The sequence below is a fragment of the Somniosus microcephalus genome, chromosome 5 (assembly GCF_052327205.1).
Source record: "Somniosus microcephalus isolate GS21.2 chromosome 5, FLI_Smic_1.0, whole genome shotgun sequence".
NCBI classification, from domain to species: Eukaryota; Metazoa; Chordata; class Chondrichthyes; order Squaliformes; family Somniosidae; genus Somniosus; species Somniosus microcephalus.
The window spans coordinates 239,294,866-239,315,435 of record NC_140991.1 but is presented as its reverse complement, the minus strand read 5'-3'; the positions used below and the strand labels follow the sequence as shown (position 1 = coordinate 239,315,435).

Here is a 20,570-nt window from a genome sequence, read left to right as displayed (position 1 = left end):
AGAGAGGGAAGGAGAGAGAGAGAGAGAGAGAGAGGGAAGGAGAGAGAGAGAGAGAGAGAGAGAGAGAGAGAGAGAGAGGGAAGGAGAGAGAGGGAAGGAGAGAGAGACAGACAGATAGAGAGGGAAGGAGAGAGAGAGACTGGGGGGGGAGAGAGAGAGAGACGGGGAGAGAGAGAGACGGGGAGAGAGAAAGAGTAGAGAGACTGGGGGGAGAGAGGGAGATAGAGAGAGACTGGGGAGATAGAGAGAGACTGGGGGAAGAGATAGAGAGACTGGGAGAGAGAGAGAGAGAGAGAGAGAGAGAGAGACTGGGAGACAGAGAGAGAGATAAAGAGACGGGGAGAGAGAGAGAGATTGGGGGGAGAGGGCTAGAAATTCGGTATCGCCCCGTTTGGAGAGGGAAGGAGAGAGAGACAGAGAGAGCGAGGGAAGGAGAGAGAGAGAGGGAAGGAGAGAGAGAGAGAGAGAGAGAGAGAGGGAAGGAGAGAGAGGGAAGGAGAGAGAGACAGACAGATAGAGAGGGAAGGAGAGAGAGAGAGACTGGGGGGGGAGAGAGAGAGAGACGGGGAGAGAGAAAGAGTAGAGAGACTGGGGGGGAGAGAGGGAGATAGAGAGAGACTGGGGCGATAGAGAGAGAGAGAGAGCGACTGAGGGGGAGAGAGAGACTGGGGGAGAGAGGGAGAGAGAGAGAGACGGGGAAGGGAGAGAGAGAGAGAGTGCATGCATGCAGAGCCGAACTAGGCAGATACCCACTGATAATAAACATCCAAAAACGAGCACTAAACTTCCTAAATCACCTCAAATCTAGCTCCCCAGACACCCTTCATTTCAAAGCCTTTCAGACCCAAGAGCTAAACCAGAAAAGAGTCCCCTGAGTCAGCTGCTACGGAAACTAAGTACTCAGCCGGACCCTGACCAGCCCCAGACCAACACAGCCGCCCAAACACCAATCCGAGTGAACCAAATCATTAAAAAATGCAAAGAAACCTACCTGGAACATTGGAACAAAATAACCGAAAGCCAAAGCAGATTAGAATGTTACCGGGCCCTAAAAAGAGAATATAAACTGGCAGACTACCTCACGACCATCAGAGACACAAAACAGAGACAGACCCTCACCAGGTACAGACTAAGCGACCACCAACTGGAAATTGAAAAAGGCAGATACAAGAAATCCTGGCAGCCTAGAGAGAATAGAATATGCGATCAATGTCTGGCTGGCGAGGTTGAAACAGAAATGCATTTCCTCCTAAAATGCGAAAAATTCAACACATCAAGAAACATATTATTCAACAAGCTAAGCCAAACAACCCCAGATTTCAAGGAATTGGATGATCTGTCAAAATTGAGATTAGTCCTAGGAGAAGGAGACAGACCATACCTTGGGGCCAAATATGTAACAACATGTCACAACCTGAGGACTGTTTAAAATTAAGACTGTTTAAAATTAATATTGAACGTACCAAATGAAGTACAAAGACTGTTTAAAATTAATATTGTTTAAAAGTAATATTGTATGTACCCAACAAATGTCAAATCGATTGACACCTACAGAATGTTGGAAAACTGTACCTTTTTGCTATGTAAGCTTTGGCAATATGGTTCTCTGTAAACTTTCATGCCAATAAAGCATTTTAATTGGAATTGGAATTGGAATTGGAGTGGGAGACAGAGAGAGAGAGATAGAGAGACGGGGAGCGAGAGAGAGATTGGGGGGAGAGAGAGAGAACTGGAGGAGGGAGAGACTGGAGGAGAGAGAGAGACGGAGAGAGAGAGAGAGACTGGGAGAGAGAGACTGGAGGAGGGAGAGTCTGGAGGAGGGAGAGAGACTGGGGAGAGAGAGACTGGGAGATAGAGAGAGAGAGAGAGAGAGAGAGAGAGAGAGAGAGAGAGAGAGAGAGAGAGACTGAGGGTGGAGAGAGAGAGAGAGAGAGAGACGGGGAGAGAGAGAAACTGGGGGAGAGAGAGAGAGAGACTGGGGGAAGAGATAGAGAGACTGGGAGACAGAGAGAGAGAGACTGGGAGACAGAGAGAGAGATAAAGAGACGGGGAGAGAGAGAGAGATTGGGGGGAGAGGGCTAGAAATTCGGTATCGCCCCGTTTGGAGAGGGAAGGAGAGAGAGACAGAGAGAGTGAGGGAAGGAGAGAGAGAGAGAGGGAAGGAGAGAGAGAGAGAGAGAGGGAAGGAGAGAGAGACAGAGAGAGAGAGAGAGAGAGAGGGAAGGAGAGAGAGACAGACAGGTAGAGAGAGAAGGAGAGAGAGAGACTGGGGGGAGAGAGGGAGAGAGAGAGAGACGGGGAGATAGAGAGAGACTGGGGAGATAGAGAGAGCGCGACTGAACGGGAGAGAGAGACTGGGGGGGAGAGAGAGAGATGGGGAGAGAGAGAGTAGAGAGACTGGGGGGAGAGAGGGGAGAGAGACTGGGGAGAGAGAGAGAGAATGGGGCGATAGAGAGAGAGACTGAGGGGGAGAGAGAGAGCGACTGAGGGGGGAGAGAGAGAGAGAGAGAGACGGGGAGAGAGAGAGAGAGAGAGATTGGGGGAGGGAGAGACTGGGGAGATAGATAGAGAGAGACTGAGGGGGGAGAGAGAGCGACTGAGGGGGAGAGAGAGAGACGAGGAGAGAGAGAGAGAGAGAGTAGAGAGACTGGGGGAGAGAGAGAGAGAGAGAGACTGGGGGGAGATAGAAAGAATGGGGAGATAGAGAGAGAGAGACTGAGGGGGAGAGAGAGAGAGACTGGGGGAGAGAGACAGGGAGAGAGAGAGAGAGACTGGGGGAGAGAGAGAGAGATGGGGGAAGGGAGAGAGAAAATTCTACAACATCCAAATCCCAATCAAAATCTGGCTCAAAATATTTGACAGCATAATCCTGCCCATTGCACTGTACGGTAGTGAAGTATGGGGCCCGCTAAATCACCAAAGCTACACTAAATGGGAAAAACACACAATAGAAGCCCTACATGCAGAATTCTGCTGAAGCATCCTTCGCACCCAAAGAAAAACGCCAACAAATGCATGCAGAGCCGAACTAGGCAGATACCCACTGATAATAAACATCCAAAAACGAGCACTAAACTTCCTAAATCACCTCAAATCTAGCTCCCCAGACACCCTTCATTTCAAAGCCTTTCAGACCCAAGAGCTAAACCCAGAAAAGAGTCCCCTGAGTCAGCTGCTACTGAAACTAAGTACTCAGCCGGACCCTGACCAGCCCCAGACCAACACAGCCGTCCAAACACCAATCCGAGTGAACCAAATCATTAAACAATGCAAAGAAACCTACCTGGAACATTGGAACAAAATAACCGAAAGCCAAAGCAGATTAGAATGTTACCGGGCCCTAAAAAGAGATTATAAACTGGCAGACTACCTCACGACCATCAGAGACACAAAACAGAGACAGACCCTCACCAGGTACAGACTAAGCGACCACCAACTGGAAATTGAAAAAGGCAGATACAAGAAATCCTGGCAGCCTAGAGAGAATAGAATATGCGATCAATGTCTGGCCGGCGAGGTTGAAACAGAAATGCATTTCCTCCTAAAATGCGAAAAATTCAACACATCAAGAAACATATTATTCAACAAGCTAAGCCAAACAACCCCAGATTTCAAGGAATTGGATGACCTGTCAAAATTGAGATTAGTCCTGGGAGAAGGAGACAGACCATACCTTGGGGCCAAATATGTAACAACATGTCACAACCTGAGGACTGTTTAAAATTAAGACTGTTTAAAATTAATATTGAACGTACCAAATGAAGTAGAAAGACTGTTTAAAATTAATATTGTTTAAAAGTAATATTGTATGTACCCAACAAATGTCAAATCGATTGACACCTACAGAATGTTGGAAAACTGTACCTTTTTGCTATGTAAGCTTTGGCAATATGGTTCTCTGTAAACTTTCATGCCAATAAAGCATTTGAATTGGAATTGGAATTGGAATTGGACTGGGGAGAGAGAGAGAGAGAGAGCGAGCGAGCGAGAGAGAGACTGGGGGGGGAGAGAGAGAGACTGGGAGGGAGAGAGAGAGACCGGGGGGGGGGGGGGAGAGAGAGAGAGACTTGGGGGGAGAGGGAAAGAGTGGGGGCGAGAGAGAGAGCGTGGGGGAGAGAGAGAGAGAGACTGGGGGGGAGAGAGAGAGAGACGGGGGCAGAAAGAGAGACTGGGGGGGAGAGAGAGAGAGAAATTGCGGGAAGAGAGCGAGCGACTGAGGGGGCGAGAGAGACGGGGAGAGAGAGAGACGGGGAGAGAGAGAGAGAGACGGGGAGAGAGAGAGAGAGACGGGGAGAGAGAGACTAGGGAGATAGAGAGAGAGAGACCTGAGGGGGGAAGAGAGAGAGAGAGACTCAGGGGGAGAGAGAGAGAGACTGGGGGAGAGAGAGAGAGAGACGGGAGAGAGAGAGGGAGACTGGGGGGAGAGAGACTGGGGGGGGAGAGAGAGAGACGGGGAGAGCGGGGAGAGAGAGAGAGAGAAGGGGGAAGGGAGAGAGAGAAGGGGGAAGGGAGAGAGAGACTGGGGGAGGGAGAAAGATACCTATTGCCATAATCTAATGTTCCATTAGCTTTTCTTATGTCCTTACACACTTGCAGTGTTGCTTCTAAGGTCTTGAGAACCCCTTCCCTAAATCCCTCTGCTCTTCCACATCACTCAAAGTATAATTATACAAAAGCAAAATACTACAGATGCTGGACATCTGAAATAAAACAGAAAATGCCGGAAATATTCAGGTCACGTGGAGAGAGAAACAGAGTTAATGGCCTTGATTTGAATTTGGCGACCCGCCGGGAGCTGCGGAGGCGGGTTCCAATAGCGTGTGGGAAACCTGGAGTGTAGCATGTCTGTCAGTTGCGTTTTAACTCAACCACCTCATTATAATTTTACTTCTGGCTTTCCCATCCAATCAGCGGCAATGTGCGTTATGTAGATCCGCATGACGCAATCTCAACTCCAGTACTTAAAGGGATACTCCAAACATACAACTTGAAGGAGTTTGGAGTTCGGAACAAAGGAGGAGCAAGTGGCAGAATGGAGTCCACACTTCACAAGTAAGCAAGAGCAGATGGTGGAGACAGGGACAACAGTGGAGAGTCCGTGTTGGAGGGTGCAGTCCTCTCCAAGCTCTGGCTGGACACAGATGCTGTACCTCGGAGGCCATCAATCAACAGGAGAATCATTGAGCAGCAGCAGTGTGCGATGCACTGACAGGCCTTCAAAGTAGAATCACCACAATTGCAGTGCGATTGGAGGAGTCCAACTCAAGCACGAGGGTGATGATGTCCAATGTTCCCTCGAATTGGTTTGTACTGAGCATACCACAAACTCCTTTGAGCATTACCTTATTTCCCGTGGACAAATTTTACAACTGTGACAGCAATAACCACTTAAAAGCATATACACAGTAATCTCATATTGCCACCCCACTGTCTCAAATCATGAGACAATCAGAAAAACTTAAAAATATTAAAATCAGTTCCTTCTTTTGGTTTATAAACCTCATTAGTGGCTTTATTTAATCTCTAACAGGTCACAGTTCTGACAAAAAATATATTACACGTGTCTTGTGTTAGAATTTGCTCTATCAGGTGTCCCATTCAAAGTTAATCATAACACATCGGGATCATTGTCCGATTAGGACATGTTAATATTGGAGATTAGTCGGGACAATGGTGGAGTAGGACGAAGCAGACGAGTTGTCAACATCCCATGTGAGGTGTTAATAGCAAATTGACCAGAATAATGGAGGCACCAAAGCTAACATATTAGTAACTATTAGCAAGATCACATGAACGATCTGAGATTGTCCGGGTCACCTCCTATCTGGGATTGTCCAGGTCACCTCCTATCTGAGATTGTCCAGGTCACCTCCTATCTGAGATTGTCCAGGTCACCTCCTATCTGAGATTGTCCAGGTCACCTCCTATCTGAGATTGTCCAGGTCACCTCCTATCTGAGATTGTCCAGGTCACCTCCTATCTGAGATTGTCCAGGTTACCTCCTATCTGAGATTGTCCAGGTCACCTCCTATCTGAGATTGTCCAGGTCACCTCCTATCTGAGATTGTCCAGGTCACCTCCTATCTGAGATTGTCCAGGTTACCTCCTATCTGAGATTGTCCAGGTCACCTCCTATCTGGGATTGTCCAGGTCACCTCCTATCTGAGATTGGCCAGGTCACCTCCTATCTGAGATTGTCCAGGTTACCTCCTATCTGGGATTGTCCAGGTCACCTCCTATCTGAGATTGTCCAGGTTACCTCCTATCTGGGATTGTCCGGGTCACCTCCTATCTGAGATTGTCCAGGTCACCTCCTATCTGAGATTGTCCAGGTCACTTCCTATCTGAGTTTGTCCAGGTCACCTCCTATCTGGGATTGTCCAGGTCACCTCCTATCTGGGGTTGTCCAGGTCACCTCCTATCTGAGATTGTCCAGGTCACCTCCTATCTGAGATTGTCCAGGTCACCTCTTATCTGAGATTGTCCAGGTCACCTCCTGTCTGAGATTGTCCAGGTCACCTCCTATCTGGGATTGTCCAGGTCACCTCCTATCTGAGATTGTCCAGGTCACCTCCTATCTGAGATTGTCCAGGTCACCTCCTATCTGAGATTGTCCAGGTCACCTCCTATCTGAGATTGTCCAGGTCACCTCCTATCTGAGATTGTCCAGGTCACCTCCTATCTGAGATTGTCCAGGTCACCTCCTATCTGAGATTGTCCAGGTCACCTCCTGTTCCTTTGTAAATTCAGACAGAAGCATCAGCTTCAATTGATTAGCAATTAAACCATCAAGATGGCCATTTATGTCAAGGTCTGGAGGTTTGGTGAGAAAGAACCGTGCTTCAATATACATTCCGGGCAAAGTCTCACACATCCCATTCTACCTCTACTCTGCCACTATCCTGCTCACTATTTACTACATTGCCAAGTTTTGTGTCATCATCAAACTTCAAAATTGTACTCCCTATACCCAAGTCCAGCAATGGTCCTAATACCGACCCCTAGGGGATCCCACTGCATACTTCTCTCCAGTCAGAAAAACATCCGTTCACCACTACTCTCTGCCTTCTATCCCGTAGGTGCAGGCAGTCACCAGAATAACTAAAGAAAAATATATATAGTTATTTCACTGGGCCTGGTAAGTGCGGGTGTCCCGGACGGAGTTACGCCAATGTGGAGCGCAGTCAACAGGAAGGGAAGCGTGGCCTCCTCCTTAGCATGCTGGGCTGCTCAGGTTCCTGCAGGGTACTGGTCGGGCTGCTCCCCTCGCCGTTCACTCCGATGGTAACCGGCCCTCCAGCTGCTGCCCTCCGGACTCTTGACTCCCACTGGAACTCATCAGGCATCACTTCTGGCAAGGGAACCTCAATGGCATCAACTATCTGACGGAAAATGCCCCGCAGCCACCTTTGTGCGGGGCGCCAGAGCTGCATTTGCTGTCCAGAACGCGAGTGCCTCCATATTTAGGCAGGGCGGGGGTTCTTGCTGCTTAGTTCATTGAGCAACGCCACCATCTTTGTCTAGGGCACAGGTGTCGTCATCTTAGTGCGGGCGGGAGTTCTGCTTTATGCAGCCCGTAGGGGCCATCTTTGTCTAGGGCACTGGTGACTTTTTCCCCGCTCATTGGTATTGGCTCCCTCCCCCCACTCCAGCTCATTGCGCGGCCTGTGAATTTAAATGTGCAGGACCTTACAGATCACTGCACCGTGCACCTTACAGGGAACATTGTTGATGTCACTGGCCACTGAGATGATGTCTTCTTCCATGGGTAGAGTGGCCAACGCCATGGACCGTCATACGCTCCAATCAAATGAGTCCATGTGAGTCAATCAAATATCATCATGCAGACTCTGGATGCCAACATGTCTGCCACCATAAATAGGTTGATCTGCACCAAAGTGTTCTCCAGCACAGTGGTAACAGTGAAGTGCGGTTGGGCCATGAGTGGGATGATGGCGAAAGGGGACATGGAAGTGGCGATTCCACTCAAAACGCTTCGACCTCATCCACAGCCAACCTCTCAGTCAGTACCATTTCCCGATGGCCGAGTCTGACCCTGCACAGGTGCAGATGGAGGAGTCTTTGGCAGAACCCTCATGGGCTCCAAAACCCAGAGGATGTTGGCCAAGAGCATCTCAGCAGTCTGAGCAGGGATCCGAGCAGCCTGTCTCTACTGCTGCTGAAGCCACACAGGTTGCACCACGTGGGAGCAGCAGAAAAAGGAAGGGTAAGGCTTTGTAGTTGCACAAGGGTATGCACATGGGTATCTGAGAAAATGTTGTTTTGGTAAGTTTTGTTCTTTATTTAGCTCACATAAATGTTGTTCTTTTTCATCATTTGTCCATTCTTGGGTGCTTGGTTGTCAGTGGCCTTCTAACTTGTTTGATGATGAATGTGAGGGCATGAATTGATGGGGAGTCACGGGGAGATGTTGGTGGTTGGTTGTTTGCAGGACTGCTTTGTATTAGTGGCATGGGGGGGGAGGGGGAAGGGTGGCCATTGGTGCAACCCAAGTGAACCTTGCATTAATAAGGGCACCCCTGGCAGCAATGAGCGTAACTGGGGGTGCATTGCTCTCATCACCCTCCTCCTCTTCTTCTTCCTCCTCCCCCTCCGAATCGTCCGAGGAGGATCTGAGCTCTTCGCCTTGTTCCTCTTGCAGGTCCAAGCCTCGCTGTTGTGCTATGTTGTGCAAAGCATAGCAAACCACAACCATTCTGATGTGTACTGAAGGGCGCCTCCAGATCTGTCCAGGCACCTGAAGCGCATCTTCCGCATGCTGATGGCCTGTTCAATCACACATGTGGTGGTGATATGGCATTCATTGTAGTGCTGTTGGGCTTCGGTGGTCGGGTTTCTGACAGGTTCCATGAGCCAAGTTTGCAGTGGGTATCCCTTGTCGCTTATCAACCACCCTTTAAGTCTGCTTCCAGGTCCGAAGACATCAGGGAGCTTGGACTGCCGCAGGACAAAAGCATCACGGCAGCTGCCAGGGAATCTTGTGCAGACCTGCGTCAAGATCTGTCTGTGGTTGCACACCAGCTGCACATCGATGGAGTGGAAGCCCTTGTGGTTCACAAATACTCCTGGTTGTTCTGGGGGTGCCCGGATTGCCACATGTGTGCTGTCGATGGCACCCTGCACCTGTGGGAAGCCAGCCAGAGCCACAAAGCAGAGTACCCGTTCATTCTGACCGACATAATTGGTGGCAATGTTGACATAATTGACGGCCCTGGCAAACAAACCATCAGTCACCTGTCTTATGTATTTGTATGCGGCCGACTGGGAGGTCCTGCATATGTCTGTGGCAGAGCCCTGGAAGGAACCGGAGGCAAAAAAGTTGAGTGCGGTGGTGACTTTGACAGCCACTGGTAATGCGTGCCCACCAGGTCCAGCAGGCAGCAGGTCTTCTTCTAGGTATGGCAGGGCAGCTCAGTCCTGTGAATTGCACATCCTGTGCTATGCGAGAAATCCTGGACGCTTCTCGTGGCCTGGACGTCCACGTGTGTTGGAAGTGTCGCCAGCTACAGCAGCTCGAGCTCTTGAGTTTTGGAGCTTGAGCGGCGGCTGGAGTCACTGCAGTGCATCCGTGAGGCTGAGAGTTATGGAGGTGGTCACTCCACAGCTTAAGAGTGTGCAAGCAGAGAGGGCATGGGTGACAGCCAGACAGAAAAGGAGGACCAGGCAGGTAGTGCAGGAGTCCCCTAAGTGCATCTCGCTCGCTAACCAGTAATCAGTTCTGGATACTGGTGAGGGCAATGGTTCCTCTGGGGAGTGCAGCCAGAGTCAAGTCCACGGCAGCACGGGTGGCTCAGCTGCACAGGTGGGGAGGAAGAAGAGTGGAAGAGCAATAGTGGTAGGGGATTCGATAGTTAGGGGAATAGACAGGTGTTTCTGCGGCCGCAGACGTGACTCCAGGATGGTATGTTGCCTCCCTGGTGCTTGGGTCAAGGATGTCACTGAATGGCTGCAGGACATTGAGGAGGGAAGGTGAATAGCCAGAGGTTGTGGTCCACATCAGTACCAACAGCATAGGTAGGGAGAGGGATTAGGTCCTGCAGGCAGATTTTAGGGAGCTAGGAAAGAGATTAAAAACCAGGACCTCAAAAGGTAGTAATCTCCGGATTACTCCCGGTGTCACGTGCGAGTGAGTACAGAAACAGAAGGATAGAGATGATGAATGCGTGGCTGGAGAGATGGTGCAGGAGGGAGGGCTTTAGGTTCCTGAGGCATTGGGACTGTTTCTGGGGGAGGTGGGACCTGTACAAGCCTCAACAGGACCGGAACCCATATCTTCACGGCAGGGGTTTGCTAGTGCTGTTGGGGAGAGTTTAAACTAGCTTGGCAGGGGGATGGGAACCTGAGAGTGGATTCAGAAGGGAGAGAAGCAAAGCTGAAAATGAAAGGCAGAAAATTAGTAAGCGAGTTTGGAAGGCAGAGGAAACAAAGGCTAGAAAATAGACAACAAGGGAGTTTGGCATTGCTAAATGGTATATACTTCAACGCAAGGAGTCTAGGGAATAAAGCAGATGAGCTGAGGGCACAAATAGACATGTGGGAGTAAGGTATTATACATGGCTGAAAGAAGGGCAGGAGTGGCAGCTCCTGGTTACAGGGTTTTCAGACGAGATAGAGAGTGGGATAGCAATATTGATTAAAGAATCAATTACAGCTGTGAGGAGGGATGATATGTTGGAAGGATCATCAAATGAGCCCATATGGGTTGAACTGAAAAACAAAAAAGGGGCAATCACACTGCTGGGAGTGTACAATAGATCTCTGAACAGTCAGAGGGAGATAGAAGAGCAAAAATGTAGGCAAATTTCTGAGACGTGCAAAAGTAGGGCAGTAATAGTAGGGGATTTCAACTTCCCTAATATTAATAAAATTAGTGTGAAAGGTATAGAGGGAGCAGGATTCTTAAAATGCATTCAGGAGAACTTTTTTAGCCGGTACGTAGCAAGTCCAACAAGAGAGGGGGTGGTTCTGGACTTAGTTTTAGGGAAAGAAGCTGGCAGGTGGAAAGGGTATCAGTGGGAGAGCATAGTGATGGTAGTGATCATAACTCAGTTTGACTTAGGGTAGTTATGAAAAAGGACAAGGACAGACCAGTAATAAAAGTTCTCAATTAGGAAAAAGCTAATTTTACTAAGCTGAGAGGTGATTTAGCCAAAGTGGACTGGAGACAGAAACCTGAAGGTAAATCAGTACCAGAGCAGTGAGGATTCAAAGCTGCTGCAGGGCATTCTGGAGGGGGAGGGTGAACAACCAGTTATCATGGTGCATATAGGTACCAACGATATAGGTAAAAAACAGGATGAGGTCCTAAAAGTTGAATATAGGGAGTTAGGAGGTAAATTAAAAAATAGGACCTCAAAGGTAATAATCTCAGGATTGCTACCAGTACCACGTGCTAGTCAGAATAGAAATAGAAGGATATTTCAGATGAATACATGGCTAGAGGAATGGTGCAAGGGGGAGGGATTCAAATTCCTGGGACATTGGAACCGGTTCTGGGGGAGATGGGACCAGTACCAACTGGACGGTTTGCACCTGGGCAGGATCAGGACCGATGTCCTAGGGGGAGTGTTTGCTAGTGCTGTTGGGGAGGGTTTAAACTAAAATGGCAGGGGGTTGGGAACCTGTGCAGGGAGACAGAGGAAAGGGAAGCAAGGACAGAAACAAAAGACAGGAAGGAGAAAAGCAAAAGTGGAAGGCAGAGAAATCAAGGGTGTAAATCAAACAGGGCTACAGTAAATAATAATTCTAAAAGGACTAAGAGTGTTAAAAAAACAAGCCTGAAGGCTTTGTGTCTTAATGCGAGGAGCATTTGTAATAAGGTGGATGAATTAGCTGCGCAAATAGATGTAAACGGATATGATATAACTGGGATTACGGAGACATGGCTCCAGGGTGACCAAGACTGGGAATTCAACAGGGGTATTCAATATTCAGGAAGGACAGGTAAAAAGGAAAAGGAGGTGGGGTAGCATTGCTGGTTAAAGGAGATTAACACAATAGTAAGGAAGGACGATGATGATGATGGGGAATCTGTATGGGTAGAGCTGAGAAATACCAAGGGGCAGAAAACATTAGTGGGAGTTGTATACAGACCCCCAAACAGTAATGCTGAGGTTGGGGATGGCATTAAACGGGAAATTAGAGATGCGTGCAATAAGGGCACAGCAGTTATCATGGGTGACTTTAATCTACATATAGATTGGGCTAACCAAATTAGTAACAATACTGTGGAGGAGGAATTCCTAGAGTGTATACGGGATGGTTTCCTGGACCAATATGTCAAGGAACCAACTGGAGATCAGGCCATCTTAGACTGGGTATTATGTAATGAGAAAGGATTAATTAGCAATGTTGTTGTGCGAGGCCCCTTGGGGAGGAGCGATCATAATATGATCGAATTCTTCATTAAAATGGAGAGTGAAGTAGTTGACTCAGAGACTAGGGTCCTGAATTTAAATAAAGGAAACTACGATGGTATGAGGCGCGAGTTGGCTAGGATGGATTGGGGAGCGTTACTTAAAGTAGTGGTTAGCACTGTTGCCTCACAGCGCCAGGGACCCGGGTTCGAATCCGGCCTCGGGTGACTGTCTGTGTGGAGTTTGCACATTCTCCCCGTGTTTGCGTGGGTTTTCTCCGGGTGCTCCGGTTTCCTCCCACAGTCCAAAGATGTGCGGGGTTAGGTTGATTGGCTATGATAAAAATTGACCCTTAGTGTTAGGGGGATTAAATACGTGGGGTTACGGGGATATGGTGGGACATGTGTTGGTGTAGGGGTTGCGGGGATCGGGTGGGATATGTGTCGGTGCAGGCTCGATGGGCCGAAATGGCCTCTATCTGTACTGTGAGGTTTCTGTGATTTCTGTGATTAAAGGGTTGACGGTGGATAGGCAATGGCAAACATTTAAAGATCGCATGGATGAACTACAGAATTTGTTCATCCCTGTTTGGCATAAAAATAAAACAAAAAAGGTGACTCAACCGTGGCTAACAAGGGAAATTAGGGATAGCATAAGATCCAAGGAGAGGACATATAAATTGGCCAGTAAAAACAGCAAACCTGAGGATTGGGAGCAGTTTAGGATTCAGCAAAGGAGGACAAAGGGATTAATTAAGAGGGGGAAAACAGAATATGAGAGTAAGCTTTCAGGGAACATAAAAACTGACTGTAAAAGCTTCTATAGGTATGTGAAGAGAAAAAGATTGGTGAAGTCAAGCGTAGGTCCCTTGCAGTCAGAATCAGGGGAATTTATAATGGGAAACAAAGAAATGGCTGACCAATTAAATACATACTGTGGTTCTTGACAGGAATCAGTCATTCATGAAAGAAAGGCTTATGAAATAATACTAAGCAGCCTATGGGTGGCACTGTCCAGGGAGAGTATAAATAATCGGGCACGGGCCCAGCTTGCGCAGGACATTCTTAACAGGAACTAGTGAAGGACACAACTAGACCTCCATGTTGTAAAACAGTTGATTAAAGCTATGTTTAACGCTTAGACCAAGTGCCTTGTAGTTTTCTTACGTCAGTTCTGTCTTCACAAAGGAGGACACAAATAACCTCCCAGAGATGTCGGGGAACATAGGGTCTAATGAGAGGGAGGAATTGAATTAAATCAGTATTTGTAGGGAAATGGTATTAGGGAAATTGATGGCATTGAAGGCCGATAAATCCCCAGGGCCAGATAATCTACATCCTAGGGTACTTAAGGAAGTGGCCCTAGAAATAGTGGATGCATTGCTGGTCATCTTCCAAAATTCTATAGATTCTGGAATAGTTCCCATGGATTGGAAGGTAGCTAATGTAACCCCACTATTTAAAAAAGATGGTAGTGAGAAAACGGGGAATTATAGACCGGTAAGCCTGACATTGGTAGTGGGGAAAATGCTAGAGTCCATTATAAAAGATGTAATAGCAGAGCACTTGGAAAACAGTGACAGGATCGGATAAAGTCAATATGGATTTACAAAAGGTAAATCATGCTTGACTAATCTACTGGAATTTTTTGAGGATGTAACTGGTAGACTAGATAAGGGAGAACCAGTGGATGTGGTGTATTTGGACTTTCAGAAGGCTTTCGATAAGGGCCCGCATAAGAGATTGGCGTGCAAAGTTAAAGCACATGAGATTGGGGGTAAGGTACTGAGTTGGATAGAGAACTGGTTGGCAGGAAGCAAAGAGTTGGAATAAGTGGGTCTTTTTCCGAGTGGCAGGCAGTGACTAGTGGGGTACTGTAGGGATCGGTGCTAGGACCCCAGCTATTCACAATATATATTAATGATCTAGATGAGGGAACTAGATGTAATATCTCCAAGTTTGCAGACGATACAAAGCTGGGTGGGCGTGTGTGCTGTGAGGAGGATGCAGAGAAACTCCAGTATGATTTGGACAGGTTGGGTGATTGGGCAGATGCATGGCAGATGCAGTATAATGTGGATAAATACAAGGTTATCCACTTCGGTGGCAAAAACAGAAAGACAGATTATCTGAACGGCAATAGATTGGGAAAAGGGGAAGTGCAACGAGACCTGGGTGTCCTTGTGCACCAGTCTCTGAAGGTAAGCATGCAGGTGCAGCAGGCGGTTAAGAAGGCAAATGGTATGTTGGCCTTCATAGCGAGAGGATTAGAATACAGGAGCAAGGATGTCTTGTGTGCAGTTTTGGTCGCCTTATCTGAGGATGTCCTTGCCATGGAGAGAGTGCAGCGAAGATTCACCAGACTGATTCCTGGGATGGCAGGAATGACATATGAGGAGAGATTGGGTCGATTAGGCTTATATTCGCTAGAGTTTAGAAGAATGAGAGGGGATCTCATTGAAACTTATAAAATTCTAACAGGACTAGACAGACTAGGTACAGAAAGGATTTTCCCGATGACGGGGGAGTCCAGAACCAGGGGCCACAGTCTAAGGATAAGGGGTCAGCCATTTAGGAGTGAGATGAGGAGGAATTTCTTCACCCAGAGTGGTGAACCTGTGGAATTCTGTACCACACAAGACAGTTGAGGCCAATTCATTAAATATATTCAAGAAGGAGTTAGATATATTTCTTAAAGCTAAAGTGATCAAGGGATAGGGGGAGAAAGCAAGGACAGGGTACTGAATTAGGATGATCAGCCATGATCTCATTAAATGACAGAACAGGCTTGAGGGGCCGAATGGCCTACTCCTGCTCCTATCTTCTATGTTTCTATGTATGTTCCCTTAAAGAAAAAGGGTGGGACTAACAAATCTAGAGCTCCCTGGATGTCAAGGGGCATACAGGGTAGGATAAAGAAAAAAAGGGAAGCTTATGACAGATACCAAGGACGCTATACTGCAGAAAGCCTAGAGGAGTATAGAAAGTGCAGGGGTGAAATTTTGAAGGAAATTAGGAAAGCAAAGCGAGGGCATGAAAAAATATTGGCAAGTAAATATCACATTTAAAAAGTACTTGGATATGCACTTGAAGTGCCATAACCTACAAGGCTACGGACCAAGTGCTGGAAAGTGGGATTGGGGTGGATAGCTCTTTGTCAGCCGGCACGGACAAGATGGGCTGAATGGCATACTTCTGTGCTGTAAATTTCTATGCTTCTAAGATTTGATTCTATGATTCTAGGTGGCTGCAGATGTGTGACACCACCTGACGTGACATTTTGAGGCTCCTGAGACACTGGTGTTCAGATATGTAAAGGGAGGGAACTGATCCTCTGCCTGTAGACCCTGCTTCGTGGATAATGCCTCCTGCGAGCTGCACCTCTCTGTTGCTCCCCTCCCTGCTGTGCAGCTACAGGTCTGTGAGCAGCAGGCTGCTGCGGGTGTTGTTGCTGGTCATCTGGCTCCTCATCGGAGGTCCAATCTAAGGCAGCATAAGTGGCAACCATCCTGATGTGATAGAGCAAACCTCCAAAATGCAGAAAGTAACGTCCAAAGTGTAGAAAGTACCCTCTCAGCAAAAGTACTGTGAACAAACCCTTTCCCACTAGCAGGTAAGAAAGCAGCTCTGAGTACCAAGTATTTATTGGCATCTTTGCCTGAGATTGCTTCAGCCCCCTCAATTGCAGCTGTGTACTCGCCTTGATTTTACTGATGAGTTTCAGGAAGCCTGGGAAATCCGTGGACCCGACGTTAAGTTGAAAACAGTGCGTTAATATTACTCTAATTGAGCGTTTATCATATTGAAATTGAAAACCCGCCTCTCCCGAGGTGGCGGAAAATGATCCATTGAATGTGGAGGCTGGTGGGATGGAAGGTGAAGACAAAGGGAACCCTATTATGGTTCTGGGAGGGAGGGGAGAGGGTGAGGGCAGAAGTTCGGGAAATGGGACGGACACAGTCGACGGTCCTGTCAACCACAGTGAAGGGGAATCCTCGGATCCTCGGTTGAGAAAAAATGAAGACATAGCAGATGCACTGGTGTGGAAGGTGGCATTGTCAGAACAGATGAGACGGAGATGGAGAAACTGGGAGAAAGGAATAGAGTCCTTACAGGAAGCGGGGTGGGAGGAAGTACAATCAAGGTAGCTGTGGGAGTCAGTGGGCTTACAGTAGATATTGGTTGATAGCCTATTCCCAGAAATGGAGATAGAGAAGTCGAGGCAGGAAAGGGAAAAGTCGGAGATGGATCAAGTGAAGGCAATGGTTTGGGATGAGAGCAGGAAACGGCACCGATAGTCATCAATCAATGCTCCCTTTATATTGTGGGACCACACAGCTATCTGGAGTTCCCGTGCAGCCAGTGCACCGGCTTTCAAATAGAAAAAAACGCACATGCGCGGGAATTTGAATGGTCAGCGCAGCCCAGTAAAGGGGCCGCGCACCCAAAAAAAATTTAAAGGGAACATTGTCATCAATGTACCGGAAAAAGAGGTGAGGGAGGGGACCTGAGTGGGACTGGAACAAGGAATGTCCCATGTATCCCATGAAAAGGCAGCATGGCGAGGACTCATATGGGTACCCATAGCGACACCTTTTATTTGGAGGAAGTGAGAGGATTCAAAGGAGAAGTTGTTCAATGCAAGAACAAGTTCAGCCAGGTGGATGAGGATGGTGGTGGAAGTATAATTATTACATTTGGTTTAAAAAAAAAAGTACCACCTGGTGTTTACTCACATTGAATTCCAACTGCCACTCTTTTGCCCATTCCACCATCTTCTCAATATCCCCCTGCAGCTTCCTTTGGTTTACTATACCACCTAACTTAGACACCACTCCCTATAGCCCTATATCTAAATCATTGATGTACAAAATGAAAAGAAGCGGTCCTGGAACAGAAGACTGTGGGACACTGCTACCAACTTTGATCCACTCTGGCAAACTTCCCTTAAATCTTACTCTGTTTGCTCCCTTCTAACCAGTTTTTAATCCAATTTGCTACCTTCCCCCCTAATTCCATGCCCCTTAATCTTCTCCCAAAAGTCTCTTGTGTTGTATATTGTCAAAGTGTAGTACCAGATCAGTTATAACAATGATTAAACTGGGGTAAATTTTCATCCTTAGCACATCCAGTACAGTGCTTGACGTGCTGGGAAAACAAATTGGGCAACTGTGTGCATGCCCAAATTACCGATATGTGCGTGGAAAATTCTGCAAGGATAAAAATTTACCACTATATTTATCCCACTTCCCATCCTTTCCCAAAGGTGTTAAGTCCTTGCTGGAATGGTTCTATGGCTGTCCTCTGGTACCTCGTCTAAATGACCATTATTCATGTGAACCTTGATAGTAAATACCAGCAGGCTGTTTGACAGTAAAGTGCAACAACTGAGTGCAATTCTGCCCACACAGGTGCACTTCGTTCAGTGGTAGTTGGACAGCAATCAGCAGAACCCTAGCTGATTACCCCCGTCCTAACTTAGGAGCATGGAGGCGAATTCTAGTACTAATTAGGTGGAGATAGCTAAGTCACAGACCGAGGATTAATCCTGACACCTTCCTGTTCCATACAGATCACTTACTTGCTGCCTTAAACCAGCAGTCATCACAAGATCTAAAAGTATGTTACTTTTTAAAAGGCAAACCAAAATTAGTTTTCTGAAAGAGTAATTGTAAACTAAAGATAAATGGCAATCAATATTGTATTAGGAGCAAATTCATCCAATACAATTACACATTTTTCAGTGGTAGAAAACATGCCAATACCCATCACATAACTTATGTGCAAAATCACCGTGAGGAAAACTCTTGTCAGCTAGGTTTTGTCCATCCCCAAACTCTTGAAAACCTCATCAAGGTTGAAGCTGGGGGGAGCTGAGGGCCTTCCCACCTAGGAGTCTCCATGGAAGGACTTGGCCTTATTTACATCATGCCAGACAGCTGCCTACCCAAAACCGACAGAAAAAGCTAGCTGATTGGCTTTGGGGAAGTCAAAATCACAAGGCCTGGAGGCCATCCACTGGCACCAACGTAGTTCACAGAGGGGGGAGATTAGAGTAATTTTGTGGGTCGAAAGGAAGGGGAAGCCTGGGGCAGCAGAGGCCAAGAGTTTCCTTGCGGGACCCAGAGGTGCACTCCTGTTCTTCCTGGCTCCACTAAGGAAAGTTTTTGACAAGCGCATCTTCTTCTTCCCCATCAGGTTTTATTGAGTGGGACACCTTGCACATTAGGACAGAAATTGCCACTGGTGTCCACTGGACATCATTAAACTCCCATTGGCATTTATCAATGAGGCTCTAGTATGAGTCATGTGGGCTCCTCGGCCACCTAAAAATGGGGCCCAGTAAAGAGGTGGCAAGCGGGAATCGAGTGGGAAGTCTTTGTACAGCTATTTTAACAGCCCGCCGTTCCTGTTCCTGCCAGGTGAGGTGGATTAAAATTCCCGCTTATGTATCTGAAGCTCCTATGTACATAAAGTATTAAGGGGGAGAAATTCGGTATCACCCTATTTGGGGCGCAATTATCGGCTGGGCGCAAAGTTTAGCGCCTGCCGCTAATTACCGCCTCCGACTGCAAATTTGGCTTCTATCGCCCCTGGAGATGATTGGAGCGCTAAATCAGGCGCTACACACCTCTCTTAAGGCGCTAATGCCGAGGAGCGAGGCGCTACCTCAGAGCGCTGGCGAAGCTCATGTGATGTCAGTCAGCAATGGAACATAGGCACACTGGTGCCGGCCAGTTCTTAAAGGGGAGGGTCGATCTTGCTCTCCATCCACACCCTGCTCATTGCAGCCTTGAATCTCGGCCTGGAGAGACCTGTACATCAAATCTGCTGGAAAGAACAATGGAGAGACCCAGGGAAAGAGCTCAGAGCATAGTCCCCATAGTCTCTTCTAAATCGATGCAAAGAAGGTCAAATCAAAATGAACCTGCAAAGTGCTGCTCAGTATCCAAAACTCTTTCACACAGCATTGAATCTCTCCTGAAGTCTCTCTCTCTCAGAATGCGTGGTGCAAAATGTCGCGACAAAAAAAGGCAGGAAGTAGTCGCCTTTAAATAGCGCTCCCCTAGTCCCTTCCCGACTGCAAAACGCTCCCCTCAACCTGTCGTTGCTAGCGGCAGGCGGTAAGGCAGGGGGTGCCACTCAATATCCAGTCCGGGGCGCTGCACACTCGACTGACGTCACGATCTGCGGGCGCAGGAGATGGTGACGGTAGTGCTTATCGCCGCCGCAAAATGTCTGGTCAATTTTGCGAGCGGCGCAAACATAGAAGATAGGAGCAGTAGGCCATTCGGCCCCTCGAGCCTGTTCTGCCATTTAATGAGATCATGGCTGATCATCCAAATTCAGTACCGTCCCTGCTTTCTCTCCATATCCCTTGATCCCTTTAGCCTTAACAAATATATCTAACTCCTTCTTGAATATATTTAATGAATTGGCCTCAACTGCCTTCTGTGGTAGAGAATTCCACAGGTTCACCACTCTCTGGGTGAAGAAATTCCTCCTCATCTCAGTCCTAAATGGCTTACCCCTTATCCTTAGACTGTGACCCCTGGTTCTGGACTTCCCCGCCATCCGGAACATCCTTCCTGCATCTAGTCTGTCTAGTCCTGTTAGAATTTTATAAGTTTCAATGAGATCCTCCCTGATTCTTCTAAACTCTAGCGAATATAAGCCTAATCGACCCAATCTCTCCTCATACGTCATTCCTGCCATCCCAGGTATCAGTCTGGTGAATCTTCGCTGCAGTCTCTCCATGGCAAGAACATCCTTCCTCAGATAAGGTGACCAAAACTGCACACTATACTCAACATCGTCGCGCCGGGGCGCTAGTTGCTTTGCGCCCCATTAGCGCCCTCTAAGGGCGCCAACGGGAGGCGCAAAGCAACCTAATTTTTCCCCTAAGTGTCCATAACAGTCAACTACGAGGCAATTATATCCTTTCTTAAGTAGCAATAATATTATTACACATTCTTGGAGTAACTTTTCATTTGAAGAAGCAAACCTTCAGACAGTTCTTCGCTTTTCTGTTAATCTAACAGTTTAAGGATTTCTTCGGCCATACCTGTTCGAACATGAAGGCAAATTCCACGCTGTCTTTTGGTACATTATCGATGTCAAGGAAACAGTAGAGTTTGAAGTAGAATTTCCATGAGTTATCATCTTCTGAAGTGGCAGCAGTTCTGGATACAAA

At 47.6% G+C, this 20,570-nt stretch overlaps 1 protein-coding gene across 1 annotated transcript in view; it reads right to left on the bottom strand.

Moving 5' to 3' along the window:
- Positions 1-20,570, bottom strand: part of myo10 (myosin X) — a 312,484-nt gene that overhangs the window by 34,206 nt on the left and 257,708 nt on the right. The window contains exon 31 of the mRNA XM_085988751.1: positions 20,442-20,559. Coding sequence (XP_085844877.1) covers positions 20,442-20,559 — 118 coding nt within the window. The remainder of the gene's footprint in view (positions 1-20,441; positions 20,560-20,570) is intronic.